Source organism: Neovison vison, chromosome 8 (genome assembly GCF_020171115.1).
Source record: "Neovison vison isolate M4711 chromosome 8, ASM_NN_V1, whole genome shotgun sequence".
Classification (NCBI taxonomy): Eukaryota; Metazoa; Chordata; class Mammalia; order Carnivora; family Mustelidae; genus Neogale; species Neogale vison.
In genome coordinates this window covers 120,011,654-120,033,149 of record NC_058098.1, presented here as the reverse complement: position 1 = coordinate 120,033,149, position 21,496 = coordinate 120,011,654, and the positions used below count along the sequence as shown (strand labels likewise).

At 38.8% G+C, this 21,496-nt stretch overlaps 1 protein-coding gene across 2 annotated transcripts in view; it reads left to right on the top strand.

The window, feature by feature from the left end:
• The window catches only part of LCLAT1 (lysocardiolipin acyltransferase 1), a 184,043-nt gene that overhangs the window by 101,474 nt on the left and 61,073 nt on the right, over positions 1-21,496 (top strand). For both annotated transcript variants that reach the window (XM_044261824.1, XM_044261825.1), the window contains 2 exons: positions 1,882-2,028; positions 8,457-8,573. In XM_044261824.1, the coding sequence (XP_044117759.1) occupies positions 1,882-2,028; positions 8,457-8,573 (264 nt within the window). The remainder of the gene's footprint in view (positions 1-1,881; positions 2,029-8,456; positions 8,574-21,496) is intronic.

Sequence of the window (21,496 nt, the reverse complement as noted above, 5' to 3'; positions counted from 1 at the left end):
AGCCAAATTCTCATACACCCTTATGCCATTGGAATTTTGATTGTAATTATATGAAACTAATAAATTAAAAATTTGGAGATGATTGGTATGTGAGTCAAAGTTCAGAAACATTGTGTTTCTCACCATTTCCTCCCAGTTCTGTAGTTGTCTTCATGTGATGCCTACAGGTTATTTTTATTTTTGTACCTTTTTGTTTTGCTATTGTGCCTGGGAACTTTTTGGTTACATATTTATGTTCCTTGATGTAATAGTATTATTATAACTTCTTAATCTCAATAACGGTAATAGTTATTATTTACTGACACTTTGTGCTAAGTAGTCTTACTTTTTACAACAATCCCTATCATGTAAATACTATCACCGCATTGTGCTAATTTTTACATTTGGGGTCAGTGAGGAACAAAGACTGAACAGCTGTTTTGTGGCAGAGCTATGATTCTAAGCCAGGCAGTCTCACTCCAGAGCTACGCTGCTTACAAACACTGTGGGCCTAGGTGTCCTCAGGTGAGGCGAGAGAGACAAGTAGGAAGGCCAAGTGTGGGATCAAGTCTAACACTGATGGATAAGACTGACAGTACAGTGAGTGAGTAGTAATTGGTTGTATAAGCGCAAGACCTATACTAAAGTGGATTGTCGAGTGTACCTTCATTTATATTTGTAGACTACAGGATTCTAGTTTGGACTTACTCAAACCAAATAGTCTTACAATTTTTTAAGTGATTAACCAATGGTTTAATGATCATTTTCTATATTCCCAGGGTGTCATTGTATTTACCAAATGATGACAGTTACTGTTTTAGTTGTGTTCTTTGTTTGCAAGGAGCTATCACTTACTCCCTCTAGTTGAAACAGTGTAAGTATATTGTAAAGATACTGGCCGGAAGGGAGACGGACTCCTGTGGATATCCAAGAGATGGATCCATAGACCGGCCAGCCTTTGTGGAGACTAAAAATGTCTTCTATTCCAGATTAAAATCAGCTATAGGCATCTCAGCAGCAAGATTTTAGATCTTTCCTGCAATGTGCTGTTTTTATCTTCCCTCAACTGCTGCTGGCATATTACCTGCCGTCTTGTCCATCTGTTTACTTTCATATTGCCAGTGTATTTTCTCCATGGTCCCAGGTAAAATTTCTGACAGATCACTTGATTGGCCATCATAGTTATTGTGTTTGGGCCAAGTGTCTCATGCTTCATAGACTACAGAACAGACAATAGGTTGGCTGAGTCAACTTTACCAGTAGTTCCAGTCATTTCTGGCCAGGGAGGGATGACTGGTTCGGTGAAACATGGCTCATCTAAAACGACCTTCTTCAGTGTTCAGTAACAAGGTTGATTTGCCCTAAATATAAAGGAAATGTGATCACAGTATATATTCTGGTTAATGTGTTTAGTACCCGTTACACCTTTTCCCTTTTAAATAAAATCTAAAGAAGGGGCTAACTTTGAAAATAGCAACTGAATTTATAGGTTAAGTAGTATAGCAGGGGAAATACTTGACATTAGAACAGTCTCTTGCTTACTGTTTTGTAAGCCTGATAACATGTTGTATATCTCTTGTAGATATCTTGTTTAAAATGTCTGGTTAGGATCATTAAAACTGGAGGAGTTACTGACAAATATTAGGGAAGTTTTTTTCCTGGCTATTTTAATAGCTGGGTTTGACTTGAAAAGAGGTTTTGAGAATTTTACAAACCCATGAATTTAACAAGAATATTTTCTGGTGTATGTGTTACTTAACCAAAGATCAGTGCTGAATTTAAGGTATATCATGAGATCCTTATTAGGATAATAGATAATTCATGATAAAAAATTGAAAAATTCAATAATATGTGGATATTAACAATAAAATTATATGTAAATGCTTGTTAAATTGATTCTAGGTTGGGCCATGCAGGCTGCTGCCTATATCTTCATTCATAGGAAATGGAAGGATGACCAGAGCCATTTTGAAGACATAATTGATTATTTTTGTGATATCCGTGAACCACTGCAACTCCTCCTATTCCCAGAAGGGACTGATTTCACAGGTGGGTAGCCTGGGGTCAAATCACAGAATTTTAAAACATGAAGGAACTTAGGAATCACTTAGTCTAAACTTCTGTTCTTCAGATGAAATCAGTGAAACCGGTAAGATGAATGGTCTTAATGGTCCACCACTAAGTCATTCAGTCTGAATCAGTAGCCCACCAGAACCTAGAATTCCTGGTTTCCAGACCATAGACTTTATGATGGGCAACTCCAAGAGGTCATTATTATTCACACTTGCCATCCTAGAGCTTTATATTTTAAGTCACATTATATAAGTGTCAGCCTTTTACTTTTATATAATTTCTTATAATTTTTATGGAGCCACAAAATTAAACCCCCAAATAGCCAGTGAAATCTTACGAAAAACAAAGTGTCATTTTAAAATTCCCTTCCTGGGCACCTGGGTGACTCAGTGGGTTAAGCCTCTGCCTTCAGCTCAGGTCATGATCTCAGGGTCTTGGGATAGAGGTCCGCATGGGGCTCTCTGCTCTGCTGGGAGCCTGCCTCTCCCTCTCTGTCTGCCTGACTCTCTGCCTACTTGTGATCTCTCTGTCAAATAAATTAAAAAAAAAAAAAAATCCCCTTCCTGTTCCGTATTTTCTCTGTCCTCTTTTAGGATACAAATATATCCATTAGACCCTTTTTTCTCAACTTCTTTTACATAAGAAAAGGGTATAATAGGGGCACCTGGGTGGCTCAGTGGGTTAAGCCTTTGCCTTTGGCTCAGGTCATGATCTCAGGGTCCTGGAATTGAGCCCTACATCGGGCTCTCTGCTCAGCGGGGAGCCTGCTTCTCCTTCTCTCTCTGCCTGCCTCTCTGCCTACTTGTGATCTCTCTGTCAAAAAAATAAATAAAATCTTAAAAAAAAAAAAAAAAGAAAAGAAAAGGGTATAATAGTTACCAGTTTCATTTATTGTTGTTTTAAGTTATTATGTTGCCTTTCTCTGGGTATTTTAAAGCCTTATCTCTAATTAAGCAGGAAAGGCTTTGTCCTGTCCTCAAGAAAATTCAGCCTCCACTGAATTGTGGAGAGGACACAAGAGGACATATTTAAGACTTTTCTACCTTCCTAGATATTAAACTATATATATATATATATATATATATATATATATATGCCAAGATGCCACTGGATCTCAAGGAATTCTTTAAAAATTAAAAAGGAAATATAGTCTTTTATCCTTAATCAGTGGTTCTCACACTTTTTTTTTAAAACACGGGTCGTTCCTGCGAGTGAAGCTGGCCCTTGCAGTCTGGAATTTAAGACAGATTGAAGAAGTGTTGTGGTTGAATACTGGCAGGGTGGGGTAAGCTTGGACAGGAAGCAGTTCTGTGGGATCCAACTCAAAAGATCAAAATTCTAAAACTGTTAATTCCCTGCTTACTTCAAGAAAGATACAGCAGAATTTGAGAAGGATCTGGTAGATAAAGGCCTGCTGTACAAGAGAAGACAGACTGAAGGAGGGTAGAACTGACGTCTAAAAATTGCAAATAGGGGTGCCTGGGTGGCTCAGTCATTAAGCAGTTAACTGCCTTTAGCTCATGTCATGATCTCAGGATCCTGGGATTAAGCACCCCCACTAGGCTCTGTTCTCCGCCTCCCACTCACATTGCTTGTGTTCCCTCCCCCGCTATGTCTCTTTCTGTCAAATAAATAAATAAATAAATAAAATCTTAAAAAAAAAAATCACAATAGTATGGAGGGCTAGTACATGAACTTGTCTTCCAAATCCTCATTACCAGATGGAGGCAACTGAGAGCTACTGAGAAGGGCAACCCTTAGAGCTTCAGAGGGGAGAACATACCAGTTCACTGTGTGTACATAATAATTTATGGAACCCAGTACCTACAAAGAGTTCAAGGTGAAAAATACAACTACACAACTATTTAAGTGAATGGGTAACTAAGCCATACTCTGCAACTGAGGAAAATTGAGGTATTTTGGGAAACATTTACTGTTAGGTCCATGGTCAAAGGAATGAGACTGATACAAAGCGAAGGTGAAGCAAAGCTTTATTTCTCGCCAGGCACTGAGAGTCAAACTGACGACCGTTTGGGGCCGCCTCTTACAGAGAAGGCGACCCCTCCCTGCCTTACAGACTAACTTTGATAGAGCAAAGGCCATGTGGTTGAGCCTGGCCACACATAGGTGGCCAATGAGATTGTAACACACAGAGAAAGCTGCATAGTCAGGCTAGGTTCCTCACGAGTGGCCAATTGAATTACAGTTCACCCCCTAGTAGCTGTTTGAATTAGCCTATCACCTTGGTCAGAAATGGCACCCAAAAGGCGGGGCTCACACTCCTTGGTAGCTCAGGAGACAGTATGCGCGCCCCACTGATTGGATGTCTCCACCTGGCGCGACTCATCCCTGCATTAGGGCTGTTATCTCCACCTGACCTGACCTGCCCTTGTATTTGGGCTCTGTTATCAGGGACTGGTTGACCAGATTTTACTGGTTTCCCTGGTTTCCCGGACTTGCTTTTAAGTAAGCCCCCTGGGGGTGGGTGGGTAGGGTCAGTTTAAGTTTTACTGCATAAACAACAAAATGGCTGTTCAACCGAGGTGGAGCCGCTCTGGATAAATAGGCCCTTACATTTACCATTGATACAAGGAAGAACTTTTTGTCTAAACCGTTATACATGGAACTGAACTAAATGAATCATGGCAATTTTTATTGAATAATATGATGTACTAAAGTATATGCTTACTCTATAGGTTTGATTTTTATAGTGAGGATTCTAAAAGTAGTTGGATCACAGAGGATAATACTGAGGATAATATTGGCTGCATATTGTTTAAGCTTGAAAATATAGGTTATAAATTAATTGATTCCTAGAGCTCAACTATCACTAGGAAGTTCTGACGGACAGACAGCTGTATTTAAATCTTTTATTACCAAAGAATATATAATACTTAAATTTGGCTGCTGAAATACCAGCTGTATTATAGAAAGTAATTTACTGAGATGATAGATGGATTGATATTTGTGAATGCCAAAGCAGACACTAAAGAATGACACCTTTGGATGTTATTTAGTAATTAATAGCTAATGGGAAAAAAGCTCTGGATTACTGCTACTTTTTGGTATATGAGTGTTAAAATGTTTATATATTAGCTCTTCAAAGCCTCTAAAATTTATATTTAAAAGTTTTTTCAGTCTATTTTTTTCCTCAAGTGTCTTTTTTACATGATGAACTTAACCTCTAGTGGCATATTTTCAGGGTCCAGAATACTCACCATTACATGATGTAGTTGCATATTTTTTAAGTTAAAATGGTATTTACATTTTAAAGCCAACTTTCGAAAGCTAGATTGTTTGCCAACTAGAGAAAACAGATCCTGAAGCTTTCAAAAGGTTTCGTTTTTGTTTTTGTTTTAAACAGGATTATACAGGTAGTTTTAATCTGGGATAAATGATTATCTTTATTAATTCAAGGGTGTTTTAGTTTTACCACAGTTAACTTGAAACTTGGGATTTTTAATGTTCTGTAACCCTCTTTTAAATTCTGAGTCCAACTTGCTTGCATATTTTCAAAGTAGTGTGTTTAAATATGACTTTACATATATTTTATCTTTATATGCTATTGTTGGTTTAATTTTTGGGGGGGGCTATGGAAGTCTTATATGTGAACTTGGGAAATTTAGAAACATAGAAAAGAGCACAAAAGTTGCTGTAATTCCACTGCCCATAAACAGACACTATTAAAAATTTGGCCCATTGCTGTTTGATCATTTGATCACAGATGCATGCAGGCGTGCACACACACATGTGCATAAGCACACACATACAGTTTTAAACAGTTATAAAAAACAATTATACATTTCTTTGCACTTAGTGTTATATTATCTTTCCTACCACTATTTATTCTTACAAAACATATGTTTCGAAGGGTGGGCAGTTCTAGATTATATTGGTTTATTAGGTAGGGTTGTCTAGCAAAAACAGAATCAATGGGATGTGTGTGCATATATGTGTGTGTGTGTACTTGTCTGTGTGTGGAGAGTTTGAGTGAGAGAAATTGAGATGGGAGCTGAGGATTTATTTTAAGGAGTTGGTTCATATGATTGTGGAGGCGTGGCAAGTCAAAAATCTGCAGGTTAAGTTAGCAGGCTGGGGACCCAGGGAAGAGTAACAGTTTGAGTCAGGAGGCGGTCTGGTACAGAATTCTTAATTGCTGGAGGAGCTTAGTCTTTTTCTGTTTAAGCCTTCAGGTGATCAGATGTGACTCACTCGCATTATGGAGAGTAATTTGTTTATATAAAGTCTTCTGATTTAAATAATCTCATTGAAAAATACCTTCACAGAACATCTAGACTAATGTTTGACCCAACTATCTGGGTACTCTGACTATGCTAGTTTGATACATAAACTTGATCGTAACCATCGGTATACTATAATTTTGAGTTCTGTTTCTGTGATTGGGAAAGCAAAGCTTTTCTGGGTTTTAACAATTGTAATAATACTTGTAATTAAGCACTCTTGTATATAAAACTTCATTTAATAAATGTAATAAATGAATGCCCTGAAGCTTTATATATAAAACAAAGCCCCTACTTTCATGAAGCTTATATTCTATGAGGAAAGAGAGTAACAACGCCCGTCAGTTAACAAAAATGGGTCAAATATTCATAAATGCTGTGCGGAGAAATAAAGCAAGAAAAGGACGGGGAGAGGAGTAGATAGAGCACAGAGTACTCTTTTATATAAGGTGGTTAAAAGAAGCCCCTTAAATTTCTGTGTTAAGTAGAGACTAATTGAACAAAGCAGAAAATGTTGCAGGTGTCTGGATACAAGGCATTCTGGGTAGGGGAAAGAACATCTGCACAGACCCTAAAGTGAAAACATGCCTAGCTGATTGGAGAACACAGAATGGCCAGTGCTGTCTTCAGAGCAGATGGAGTGCCGGCACTGGAGTGTTAGCAGTAGTGAGCTGGCAGGACAGGAGGCTGTGGTCAGAAGGACGGAGGCTAGAGCAGTCTAATAATCAGAGTCTGGGGATGGGTGGATGAAGCGGGGATAGGAGGAAGACTCTGTGTCTCTGTGTTTCTCATTATTATCTCTACCTCCCCACATTGGGACTGTATGTTTTTAGTACTTGTGTGCCCATTCTACAGCAGCGTTCAGTTTTGTCTTCAGATCCCTAAAGGCTGTGATGAACTGGAAGAGGAAACTGAAGAGTAGTTAACTGCTTATCTTTGTCATGTCCCTAGGATTCCTCATTCCGTGGAAGGGCCTTCTAGCTGTCTATCAAATACTGTTTTGGAGTCCCATGTCCAGGATATTCTCCTCAAGTGAACATGAGAGGAGCTGTTCCTTTTTTCATGTTTACAGCCTGTACTTTTGCCGGGGACTATGACTATTTAGTTCTTTAATTCTCAGTCCTTCAATTAAACAATAGTACGGCACCTTTTAGAGGCATATTCTTTGAATATTTTAGTGTTGTGGCATCCATATATGGTTTTTTGAGGTTTGAGGACTCCGTGATCTTAAATTTATTCCTAAGAAGGTTGGGTTTATATAGAGAAAGTTTTTTTTTCTTGTGACTTGGAATAGGCTGTAAATTTCAGGATGCAGCTGAGAGTTGCAGATTCTAACATCTGCTGTCATCAGAAGGTATTTCATGATCTCTCCCAGCAGTTGAGGCCAAATTTCTGAACACTACTTTTTCCAAATATATTTGCTGAATAATGGGTTTGGTTCTTCTTGGAACTTATAAAGTTACCTCATGGAATGGAAAAAGAAGTTTTTGCCAGCAATTGGAACATATACTTGACTCTGTAACTATATTCAGCCAAACCATGTTCAGATGTTTGTACATGATGTGCTAATCATGTGCCCATTCTGTTGGGGAGTGGTTTTGGTTAGTAATATTAGCATGCTGTGTGCCTGAGCAAGGCAGACATTTCACTTTGCATTGAAGCCCTAAATTACTGGGTTAAAAAAAATTGTTGAGTTGATACATTTGATATATTGGCTACTTACCTTTTCTGGTTGTCCTGGTCCTTACATTTTATTAGTATCTTAGTTTTATTAGCATCTTTTAGTATTTCACTTTTTATTATGCGAAGACTACTTTATGAAAATTTTAGTTTATTCACATTTGATTTGTATTTCAGTTTTTGTTGTACATTGACTACTTTATGAAATCCCTTAAATAATTTTAAAAATTTCAATATGAATTTCAGGAAACAGTTATAAAAAGTCCTATTAATACTTTATTATAAAAATTTCAAAATTCCAAAAACTCTGTGATCTTTGTTAGGAACCAAAGTGTTTATATCTTCTCAATCAACTCCTATATGTTACATTAAGTAATTATAGATGAATTAACTGCCATTTTATCAAAAAAATTTTCCACTATTTTCTTATCTCACTTACATTCCCTTATTTTATGGCTTCTTATAGTCTTTTGTTTTGTTTAGAAAACAGCAAGGCTCGAAGTAATGAGTTTGCTGAAAAGAATGGACTTCCGAAATATGAGTACGTCTTACACCCAAGAACTACAGGCTTTACTTTTGTGGTAGAACGTCTAAGAGAAGGTAAGCACCCGTCTCAGAAGGCTATGTTTTTATGTTAAGTGGCAATAATTGTAAACTTTGTATGTAGCCCTTCAAAATTTTACAAAGTATGGCTTTTTTCTCAAGATAGAAGATACTTTGTTCTTATACGAAGTTGACCCCATGAGCTAAAATGTCTTATTATGTATTCTTTAGAAATGTCAGAGATATCCTTAACATATTTTTTTCCTCTCAGAATAGACAGAGATAGACTATCATTCCATTTTTAAATTTTTCTCAAAGCACCAAAACTTTCTCGAAAGTATCTTAATACTATGCTGTTGCTCTGTATAGCTTAAAAAGTATTTTTGAATTTTTATTCCACTTACTCCAACAAATGATTCTGGTTAGTAGGAAGGCAGATACTACCTCTGTTTTCTAGTTAAGCAGAACTGGCATCCAGGGAGGTTAGTAAATTTCTGGAGATGAGGGAGAGAACGGCATTCTTCTGTGCCCAGTTTGTAGCTCGTCCTGCCACACACACTTCCTCAAGAGCAGTGTCTGTTGACAGGCATGTCGGGACGAGGTGGTGCTGTTGGTGGTATCACATCCATTTAAACATGTACATTTTCATATTTTTTAGTAAAAGTATACCTCTTATTTGTATGTTTATATATTGCTTCATACATACGTTGAGACAAAAAACATATATGAATATATATGGAAAAGGAACTATCCAGAAACATGCTGAAGTGTTACTAATTTTATAAGAATGATTTAAAGCCCAGAGTCACCTAGTGCAAGAAAAATCTTTTTTTTTTGCGTGTTTGTGCTCTCCACTCTGATTTCTACCAAGCCATACTGTATGCTGATGACATTTATGTCAAATTGTCACCCTCCTCTGATAACTGCTACATTGTCATAAAAAGAAAGTTGCACTTCCTTATGTAAGAAAAGCTGTGAAGTTCTTGGGTCTTTCTCTAAGTAGCATCAGTGTTGTTCCTTTAGGGTTTAATGTACTTTAAGATACAAAGTACAACCTCAATGAACTGGGCCAGGCTGAAACACCTTTACAACTAAATACCCATGATTTACAAAAAATGTATAGTCAATCCAAAATTGCATTGCTAGAGTAAATGGAAAACGTTATCCCTATTAGTTTGGCTTGCTCTTGAAATTCTGTGGTCATAACCAGTATGAAATGGACATGTGGGCTTGATGGTCTTATTGCCTGTGAATACTGAGTGTCCCTCTACCCAGTGAAGCCCCTGAAGAACATAGTTCTTCCTGCCTGTGGGATGGGTCAGGGAGGCACTGAGACATTGAAGGAGTGTATTTTGTTGTTGTTGTTGTTTTTTAATGTGGTACCACTTAACTGTGGCATCCAGCTTAGGCTCACCCTTCTTGTTCAACAATATGTTTTCTATTTTCTCACTAATCTGATAGCTTATAGTATTTAATGATTTCTTTAAAGGTATTTCTGACATCATGGAACACATTCATCTACTAGATTTCTCTGTAAACACAAGCATGCTATTGGAACACATCTTTTACTAATAAAGATCTTCCTAAATGTAGGCAGGATACTAGATTATCTTATCGTGGATAAGGATGTATCTATAGACCTCTCTGTTCTAAAATCTGGAAGATATTTTAGAAGCAAGTTGATTTATAACTTCGGGGAATGTGTGTTACTTAGTCATCATCACTCAAAATACTAGTCAACAACCACAGTGTGTAATTTTTCCTGCTAGAACTGGCAGCTCTTTCCACCCCACCCCCACCTCCACCCCACTGATTCCACCCCCCCATATCAGTAAAAAAAGAGAACCACAGTAGATGATTCTATTTACTTCAGTTAGAAAAGTAGAATATATTATACACTATCATAAAGAAATAGGATTATTATGATTATAATAGTAGTAACAGCTAATATTTATTGAGCCTTTACTAAGTACCAGGCATTGTGCTAAGTATTTTATATGCATAAGGTCAATTAATCCTGACAAGAACCATGCATGGTAGTTACTGTTACTAATAATGAACTTGTAGGGTAAAACTGAAGCAGAAACTGAGGTGAGGAAGCTTGTCAGAGTTACTGGAATCTGGTTCCTCTGATTGAATATCCCGTGCTCTTTCTACTCTAACTTGGTGCCTCTTGTATTTGTAGTATGATTTTAGTTAACAATCTCCAAATCATAAAGCACTTTTGTAACAATAGTAAACTGGTTGGTTTTCCTCAAAAAAGAGCTTTAAAAAGGAAAAAAAAAAAAAAAAAGGAGCTAAGTGGCCAGATCGTGGAGGGATGGTGGTCCCAAAGGAGGAGGTTATGGTTCTGCCTAAGATTAGGGTATCAGGCACACCTAAGGAGGCATCAGTTGGAGAGTCAAGGTCAGCCCCACTCACCAGGAGCGGGGGCTGGTGTCAAGTGAACATACAAAGTGTCATCAAGGGTCAGAGGTGAAGAGGACCTTAGAAACTATTGCGTCCAGAGTACCATTCCTAGAAAAGAAACTGAAGCCTCAGAAAGGACCAAACCCAACTTTCTGACCTTTAGGTCCCTGAGATCTACTTTAGATACTCAAGTTATAGGAAAAAGAAGCTGTTAAAACAAATGACCCTTGTAAATAAATTATTCCAGTGGAATCCTAAAGACCATATATTGAAATGATTTATCATAAAGTAACATCTTCACTGCTCACGCATACAACTCAAGTCAGTGTTTCTGACATCTGTTTGCCAGTCAGCACTAATGGGCTCATGAGAAGTTTAAGACATCAAGAAGCTAAGGATGAAGTCTTACCGGGAAAGACCCAGTAAATGAAAATGCAAAATGAAAGTAGCTTCTGTGCCTCTGTTCAGAATATATTTCCCTGAGATTAAGAACATTTAGAAAACCCACACTTTTCCTGAAACAGTGCACCCATTATATAACATTATACAGATGTGTCATTTCTGTAGTAGTAACTGCAAGAAATTTATCCCGAGTACCTTAAATTTCACCATTAATGTACTTGCTTTATACTTATATTAGATCATAACCTTTGTAAGGGTATGGAATGTTCTGCACATAGTGACCCAATCAGTATGAGTTGAATTAAATATTTTCTCTTATTTGAAAAAATAAGACAAGCATAGTGTCCTAGCATGTTCCCCTTAGCGTATATTACACTGATAGATCAAGGTCACAGATGATTTCAGGTGTGCGTCTAACTTTTCAGTATGATTATGTAAGGTTTTTCACTATTAGATTAGCCAAACCCAAAAGGAATTTCTTTTCCTTTTTTTTTTTTTTTTTTTTTCAAGATTTTATTTATTTGAGGGACAGAGTGAGTGAGAGAGACAACACAAGGCAGGGGGAGACTCAGAGGGAAGAAGCAGACTCCTTGCTGAGCTGGGATCCCAGTATAGGGCTCGATCCCAGGACCCTGGCATCATGACCTGAGCAGATGCTTAACCACTGAGCCACCCAGGTGCCTCACAAAAGGAATTTTCTAACTTAGAGGAAAAAAGGCTTTTATATGAAAGTTTTTTTTTTTAATTGACAGCTATAATAAATTTATCACATAATTTTAAACTTTTGTAATATATTCTCACCAAAAATTAATTATGTCATCATCATGTCTGGTTCTTCATCATTTTTAATGATAGCTTTACTCTTCTTTGATTTTAAATAAAGATTTGGTCCCACCATTGCTTGATATTGTTAAATGTTTTATAAGCAATCACTGAGCTTTAACCATGCAATAATTACTTTCACCATTAGGCAGCACAGATGTGTACATTTGAAACAACGAAGTTAGGTTGAAGTGGTTGGGGGTGAGAATAAAACACCTCATATTTGTTTGAGGGTATGTCTTGTTTAAAATATGAGCTTGCCTACAAGAAGTTTATAGTCTTCATGGGTAGATAAGAATACACATGGAAAAATCCAAAACAAAATGGGACTATACAATACAATGACATGCTAAATTTTATATATAAATGTTTTGCTGAATAATCATAGGAGTATTCACTAAAGAGATATCAGACAGTGCTGAAACACTTCAGTTCTTTAAGAAGCTCCATCTCCCTTGGATGTTGAAGACTATGTGTGATTTGGATAAGCAGAAGCAATGATGGCTGAGGGCAGGGTAGGAAGAGTACAAGAGAGGGCATGAACTTTGGGGCAGTAGGAGGCTGAGCAGTAAACAGGCACAATGAATGCGATCGAGCTGAAGACTTGTACTGTAGAATAACAGACAATAGTTAAGAAGGCTCTTTGAGCCATTGTTGAAAAACTTACCTTCTACCCCCAAATATCATCTTTTTAGTCATACATTTCTAGCTGATGTCATTTCAGGCAAATCATCTCATATGTTAAGGCTCTGAAACATCATATCGATATACTTAAGTTTTGGAATTTTTAATTCCAAGTAAAATAATCCATATGTTAACTTCTTTTTAAAATATTTTACTTACTTATTAGAGAGAGAGAGAGAGAGAAAACATGAGTGGGGGGAGGGGCAGGGGAGAGAGAGAAGCAGACTCCCTGCTGAGCAGGGAGGCGGCTGTGGGGCTTGATTCCAGGACCCTGAGATCATGACCTGAGCCAAAAGCAGACACTTAACTGACTGAGCCACCTAGGTACCCCTAAAATAATCCATATTTAATCTGTGTTTAGCTCATAGGCCCAAAGTCTGAATATAAAAGATGCTTTGTTTTACTAATCTAGGGGATACAGGGATACAGGGCTAGTCGCTAAGGGAAAAATAAACTCCCACTAGGTAGTTTTGATCAGCGTATCTGATCAAACTCTTGAGTCTGTATTCAGGGAGAGAGAATTGTTCACTGGACCCTGGGTTACCTATAGTATCTGGTAGTCCTGTGTTTGGCTCTCTCATTTTGGTCTACAGTAGTTCTCATTTGCTCCAAAAAAGTTGGCAATTGCCTAGACAGTAAAAGCAGTATACCGTAGATAGCTCAGTGTTTTCGGACAGTTTTAATTTCTTGGACTTTTTGCTTAGTGCATGAGTAAGCATGACTTGCCCGTAGAAAATGTTCTAGTGAGGGACCAAAGATGGCCAGCACAAGCCTCCACTCCCTGTGGCTGACACTGCCTTTATCCTCGTTGATGAGCCTCCCCCAGGACTTCATTTCAGTGACCTTCCTAACAACTGGCATATTTTAGGAGGCCAGGAAGAAAGGCAGACAGACAGACTATTGAAATATTGGGTGCATTAAATGCCATGCACTCTGACTTTTTCATGTGACTTTTTATTGCTGAAAACTATGAAAAAGGATAAGACCTTTCCCTTACGTTAAAAAAAAATGTAATTATAAAGTAGCTCTCTGACATTTGCTAGAATGTTTTCTGAAACCTTTTCTGTTTCCCCAAATTTGCAAATATCTCTGTAGCAGAGCAGTTGAGATTGTTTTACAGAGAACAAAGCTTTTATCTATTTACAGTGATGAATAGAACACAACAAACATAAATTATACTGATCAGTAGGAAGCACGTGGATCAACTAAGGGACTTGGTCCCACACATCACGAAGCAGAAAGGATTTAAGTTTGTTTCAGCAAAATTATATCTGACTTCATGTCAAAGACCTTTGGAGCCTCTCAGGTCAAACCTCTGAATGTCGTGATATGCCTTTAGATCTTTAATTGCATTTCTTTTGTTTTCTTTATTCATTTTAATTCTTTCATAGCAAAAAATCCAAGCTGCTCATTTAGGGTAGATCTTGGCATCGTATTAATGAAAAAAAGTCTTGGTAGCTTTAATGAGAAGTGATGGAAGCCCTATGCTCTGTACATAGAAACCACCATCTAACCAGTACCTATCACATGCCAGATGCTGTGTCATTCACGTGCTTCTCTACCCTGCCCATGCGGTGCTAACACCCAGGGAGCTGTTTAGAACACAGATGCTGAGGTCTGGGCTGAGACCTGCTGCGTGAATCAAAGTTTGAAAGTAGGGTACTGAGCTCTTAGCTACCCCACTAGTCACTGTCCTACAGACCCCTTCATTTTTATGACTGCATTAGGCGATACTTTGCCCCATGCCAGCCCTGAGGAGACAGACACATTTTAGCCAGCCCTGAGGAGACAGACACATTTTAGCAAATTGCCCAGGGTCACATGGCTGCTGAGTGCTGCATGGTTTCAGCTCCGCTCTCTTCGATGCCAAAGCCCATGTTCTTCCCACTGTGTAGTAAGTTAACAGTTTTTCTATGCCAAGTGCTTCAAAAATGTAATCTTTATGGTTTTTTTTTTCTTTTTCTTTTCCCTTTCCAAGACTTCTCCCTGGTATCCTTGGCTTATACTGTGCATTTTGTTTAAACGGATAAATATATCAAGTGTTTCCTTTTTAAAGTAAAGCACGTCCTTTATTTTTCTGGCTCCTATATTTACTGGCTCCCCCGCCATTTCTGTAATTCTTAAAGCAAAACAAAGAAACATAACACTCATACTATCTGTCCTTTAAAATTGTGGTTCTGTTTTTTTCTTTCTTGCCACCAAGTCTCCAAAAAAAAAAAAAAAATAGCCAAATGACCTGATATTTCTCATTCTATAAAAATGGGATATTTATCATAAAAACAATATATTTTTAATTAAAGATTAGGAAATTAATTATAAAGCAGAAAAAGGTACCCATAGTCTGGTCAGTTACTTCTCAGAAATACTGGTGCATACTTTTTGATAAACTCTTCTTGTGTTTTTCCACATGTATTCATATATAGTAAACAAAATTAAATCATCATATATTTTGTTTTAGAAATCTTTTTAACTTATGTTAATGTTTTCTCATTATCCTTGAATAATTTTTATATGTTAATATATTCATGTTATCAGATAGAAGGACCACTATTTATTAAACTAGTCCTCTGTTGTTCCAAGTTAAAACTGCTTCCAATTTACCACCCTTATAAATAATACCAAAGTATGCATAAATCTCTGTAATTCTTCCCTTGGGATATATTTCCAAATCTAATGACTAAGTCAAAGAGTATACATTTTTTTTAAGGTTTTAAAAATTTTATTCTTATTCTGTCCTATTTCATTTGGCCACCAAATTCTATTAATGTTGGTCATTAGAGAGACATGGCAGTGGTCATTAGAGAGACATCTCCCCCCTTCCTGTGTTTTCACAGTGGCCTGAATGGATGGGCTCCCACTACTTCTCCTCTTTACTTCCTGGCTTTCTGACTGGTCGGCCTCTGGTTTCTTCTTTGCTAAGCCATACTGCATTCAGCTCTCAGTCAGTGTTCATAATGTACCACTCTAACGAAACTGTGTATGTGTTTATTTATTTGGTAAATGGTTTTGGGGGGACATATATTGTTTGGCCTGCTGAGATACGAAGACACAGCCCATTCCTGTTTAAGGTTTAGAAAAGAATCGTAATGCAGTGTCATAAGAGATAGGAATACAAAGCGTCTTGAGGACATATAGAAAGGTTAGTTTGTCTTTACCTAAAGGGACACTGAAGAGGTGGCATATGAGCTGAGAATTAAAGAATAATTGGCATTTTCCAGGGAGGAAAGTCATTTAAACATTTGCAGCACTTCCATATTCCTTGATCAGAACTTTCTATAATATGGTTCCAATCTACTTTCAAAATTTTACCACTCAGAACCCCCTTCATGCCATGTGAGCCAGCCTATTTGAATTAATTGACTATTCTTGACTGTGCCTTAATGCCTTCTGAATTTTGCCTTTGGTTAAGTCTGTCCAGGTTAAAATCTGTAGTGCTTTTGCTCTTTTCTTTAACTGCTGAATACTGTTCTTCCTTTAATGATCTTCTTGTAAGAGTCCATTCCTATTTTCCCCAGTTGGCAGTCAGTCTGAACTGAGTATCTTTCTTTTTCCTCTCTAATAAGGCTCAACAGAAAGGACCTTTTACTAATATCTGCTCTAATACATTTTACTTCTTAATTTGTTAAAAGGACAGCAGTGGTCATGTCACCTAGACCATTAGGGCAAATATTTTATTTCTAAATCCACTGAATACCTTTCTTCTTTTTTTTTTTTTTTAATTTATTATTTATTTGACAGAGATCACAAGTAGGCAGAGAGGCAGGCAGAGAGAGAGGAAGGGAAGCAGGCTCGCTGCACAGCAGAGAGCCCGATGCGGGGCTCGATCCCAGGACCCTGGGATCATGACCTGAGCTGAAGGCAGAGGCTTTAACCCACTGAGCCACCCAGGCCCCCCACCGAATACCTTTCTGTCTCTATCTTATGACCCCTCTTAGTGACAGCTGATACTGTTGTTCTTGTTGAAATACTCTTCCCCTCTGGGCTTCTCATTTTTTTCTCCTGCATCTCTGGCCACTTCTCAAGACTCGTCTGCAGGTTCCTCCTACTTCTGTGTCCATTCAGTATCTATGTTCTTCACAAGGCTCTCTTGGGTTCCTTTGTTCTCTCACTGCACACATTCTCCCAGGCCATGTCACTCAGGTTGGTGGCTTAAATGATTAAACATAAGCTTATGGCTTCTGAGTTTTCTGTTCATAAAGCCCTTCCTTCGTGCAGAGCCATACGTGTGACCTTTGTCACTTTGGAGGTGCTACAGGCACTTCATCTTCAGTGTTGAAAATTGAACTTGTCATTTTCCCCTAAACAGCTTTTCCTCCTGTACGCCCCACAGCACATAATGCTGGTGGTGTTATGAAGATAATAGTAATAATGGCTAAGATGGAGTACTTACATACCAGGAGTGTTCTGAGTGCTTCACGTGAACTCAGTCATTTAATTCTTAGAGGAGGTTTTATTACCATCTTCGTTTCATGCATAAGGAAGCCCAGACAAGAGAAGTTCAATAACAGTTCAGGGTTTCCACCTGTGAAATGGCAGAGCTGGGGAGCCTTTGCCTTCACCAGTATGCATCATTGACTCACTTACTCCAGTTACAGTCTGGGTGTCATTCTTGGACCAGCCCCCTTTTCTCGCAGACAGTGAAATCCCAACCAGTGCCTTTGGGTTCTGTCTCTTCTTTGTCTCTTAAGTTCACTCTTTTCCTTCTCACTGCCATCATATCTCCCCTGAATTCTCATACAGTGGCTCAGCAGGGCTTCCTAGTTCTGGGCTTGCCTTAACCAGGCCTTTTTCCACATTGAACTGGAACTTCAGGCCTTTTTCTGAGTGAGGGAGGCAGCACGCTAAGTGAGGTGTTCTGGCTCTGGAGTCCAAAGACCTGGGTTAGAATCCTGGCATCACCCGAATGAGCAGTGTGTCCCTCAGTGACCCTTAGTTTCATCCTCTGTAAAATGGAACAACAACAGTGCTTACTTTATAGAACTCTTATAAGGATTCAGTGCAGTGTATAAAGCACTTAGCATAGTACCCAGAAAAGAGGAAGCACTCAGTAAATGTTATAGTGCAGATCTCATTGTGTCAGCTTCTAGCTGAAACTTGTCTGGGGTTTAACAATGCTGCAGGGTTAAACTTACTTTCTTTTAACGGGGTCTACCAGACCTTCATGACCTGGCCCATGCTTACCCCTTCTGGCCTCTCTCTTATCTCCTTTGTCTTCCTTTTTCTCCTTGCCTTCCTGAACTGCTTCCCACTCCCAGAGTGCGCAGTACTCCAAAACCTTCCCTATGAGGGCACAGCCCTTCCTACTAGCCTGTAGGTCTCAGCATAGGTTAGCAGTTCATTCAGGAAGCCTTTCCAGCTGTCTTAGACATTTGTGTTCCCCCAGAGGAGTGCTTGCCCTGCATAAATGTTTTTACTACTGTCTTATTCTTGTTTGTCTCTTTCATCTGTTAACTTTCAGTTTCCTGACCTTTAGAATCCAGTCTGTCTCATTCGCCATTTTGATCCCCAGGCTTCAGCATAGGCCTAGCATATAATCCCCTTTAAGTTTTTTGAACGCATTAGCTAACTGGCTGATGTACTTTTATACCCTGCTATGTTCCCATGAAGACTGAAAGTGTACAATGTAAGTATATATGCTACAATGACAGCAGCACCACAATACTAGAGAACTAAAGGGTAAATAAGGGTGTGATGTGAGGTTGGTATACAAAATATAGTGTCCTAAGGTTAATATACGAAATACACAAGATTCTATGTTCCTATAAAATAAGGGTCCATAAATTGGCTCTGAGCTTTCTGGCATCTTCTCTAGAGGGAAACTGAACGGTATCATTGACAAGATCCATAAGATTAGAGCAGATCACCTGCTCATGAAAAGTATGACCATTCCCAAACCATAAGATACCTAGGAATAAACCTAACCAAAGAGGCTAAGAATCTATACTCAGAAAACTATAAAGTACTCATGAAAGAAATTGAGGAAGACACAAAGAAATGGAAAAATGTTCCATGCTCCTGGATTGGAAGAATAAATATTGTGAAAATGTCTATGCTACCTAAAGCAATCTACACATTTAATCCAATTCCTATCAAAGTACCATCCATCTTTTTCAAAGAAATGGAACAAATAATCCTAAAATTTATATGGAACCAGAAAAGACCTCGAATAGCCAAAGGAATATTGAAAAAGAAAGCCAAAGTTGGTGGCATCACAATTCCGGACTTCCAGCTCTATTACAAAGCTGTCATCATTAAGACAGCATGGTATTGGCACAAAAACAGACACATAGATCAATGGAACAGAATAGAGAGCCCAGAAATAGACCCTCAACTCTATGGTCAACTAATCTTCGACAAAGCAGGAAAGAATGTCCAATGGAAAAAAGACAGCCTCTTCAATAAATGGTGTTGGGAAAATTGGACAGCCACATGCAGAAAAATGAAATTGGACCATTTCCTTACACGACACACGAAAATAGACTCAAAATGGATGAAGGACCTCAATGTGAGAAAGGAATCCATCAAAATCCTTGAGGAGAACACAGGCAGCAACCTCTTCGACCTCAGCCGCAGCAACATCTTCCTAGGAACATCGCCAAAGGCAAGGGAAACAAGGGCAAAAATGAACTATTGGGATTTAATCAAGATCAAAAGCTTTTGCACAGCAAAGGAAACAGTTAACAAAACCAAAAGACAACTGACAGAATGGGAGAAGATATTTGCAAACGACATATCAGATAAAGGACTAGTGTCCAAAATCTATAAAGAACTTAGCAAACTCAACACCCCAAGAACAAATAATCCAATCAAGAAATGGGCAGAGGACATGAACAGACATTTCTGCAAAGAAGACATCCAGATGGCCAACAGACACGTGAAAAAGTGCTCCATATCACTCGGCATCAGGGAAATACAAATCAAAACCACAATGAGATATCACCTCACACCAGTCAGAATGGCTAAAATCAACAGGTCAGGAAATGACAGATGCTGGCGAGGATGCGGAGAAAGGGGAACCCTCCTACACTGTTGGTAGGAATGCAAGCTGGTGCAACCACTCTGGAAAACAGCATGGAGGTTCCTCAAAATGTTGAAAATAGAACTGCCCTATGACCCAGCAATTGCACTACTGGGTATTTACCCTAAAGATACAAACGTAGTGATCCAAAGGGGTACGTGCACCCGAATGTTTATAGCAGCAATGTCCACAATAGCCAAACTATGGAAAGAGCCTAGATGTCCATCAACAGATGAATGGATCAAGAAGATGTGGTATATATACACAATGGAATACTATGCAGCCATCAAAAGAAATGAAATCTTGCCCTTTGCGACAACATGGATGGAAATAGAGCGTATCATGCTCAGCGAAATAAGCCAAGCGGAGAAAGACAACTATCATATGATCTCCCTGATATGAGGAAGTGGTGATGCAACATGGGGGCTTAAGTGGGTAGGAGAAGAATAAATGAAACAAGATGGGATTGGGAGGGAGACAAACCATAAGTGACTCTTAATCTCACAAAACAAACTGAGGGTTGCTGGGGGGAGGGGGGTTGGGAGAAGGGGGGTGGGGTTATGGACATTGGGGAGGGTATGTGCTTTGGTGAGTGCTGTGAAGTGTGTAAACCTGGCGATTCACAGACCTGTACCCTGGGGATAAAAATATATGTTTATAAAAAATAAAGAAATTTAAAAAATATTCCTTAATAAATAAAAACAAAAAAAAGAGAGTTGGAAAAAAAAAAAAAAGTATGACCATTTCCAAAGGACTTGGGTGAAGGAATCTCCTGGGGTTCCTCACAGAGGACATTGTGCCCCGTTGTGACCAGTGCCCTTACAGCATCTTTATGCTAAGTGTCCCACGTAGCCTCAGGGCGTCCATCCACAGTGGCTGAGAGGACAATGAGAAAGAGCACTTCAGAGAAGGCAGTCTTGGAAGAGGCCAGAGCCTCAGGCTGTGTAGGATTTAGAGTGTCTCGACGACGCTAAATGTTGGGAGAGACTGCATGTCTCCTACCAATTCTCCATTAATGGGATTTCACTCACTGACATTCAGGGGAGAGTTAGTTCACACGGGGTTTGAGAGCTCTTCCTAAAGCCTCTGTTCTACAGGTACCTTGTAGTTCGAGTTGACATGTGGGGCCAGGGACTTTGACTAGTAGGATTCTCTTAGGGACATTGAGGAACTTATTGAGTGACGCCTCCCATGAGAAGTGAAGGCAACCTCACCTCTGAACTGAGACGGGCCAGTGTGTTTCTTACAAGACAGTTGGGATTTTTGTGTAACAAAAACTATTGCCCAAAGCTCAGTCCCTGCCTGTCTGGCCTTTCTGGACTTGTTTCTTGCTGTGTGACTCCTTGCCCTCTCTTCTGTCCTGCCATGTGGAGTATACTTTCCTCATGCTCTCCTTTTCCTAAACTGTCCCAGTCACCTGGGTATCTCCTGTTGATCCTTCAAAATGGTTCAAATGACTTGTCAGCTTCATAGTCCCCTGACTTCTCCAGGTTCTTGAGGTTCCCTCTTCTTACTCTCATTTATGCATTTGTCTTAATCACTTCTTTCATTCTCTTCTATAATCAGGTATTTTGTCAGTCTTTCTCTCCCTTGGACACTGAGCTCCTTTAGGGTAGATAGCAGTCTCATTTATTTTTCTGTTTGA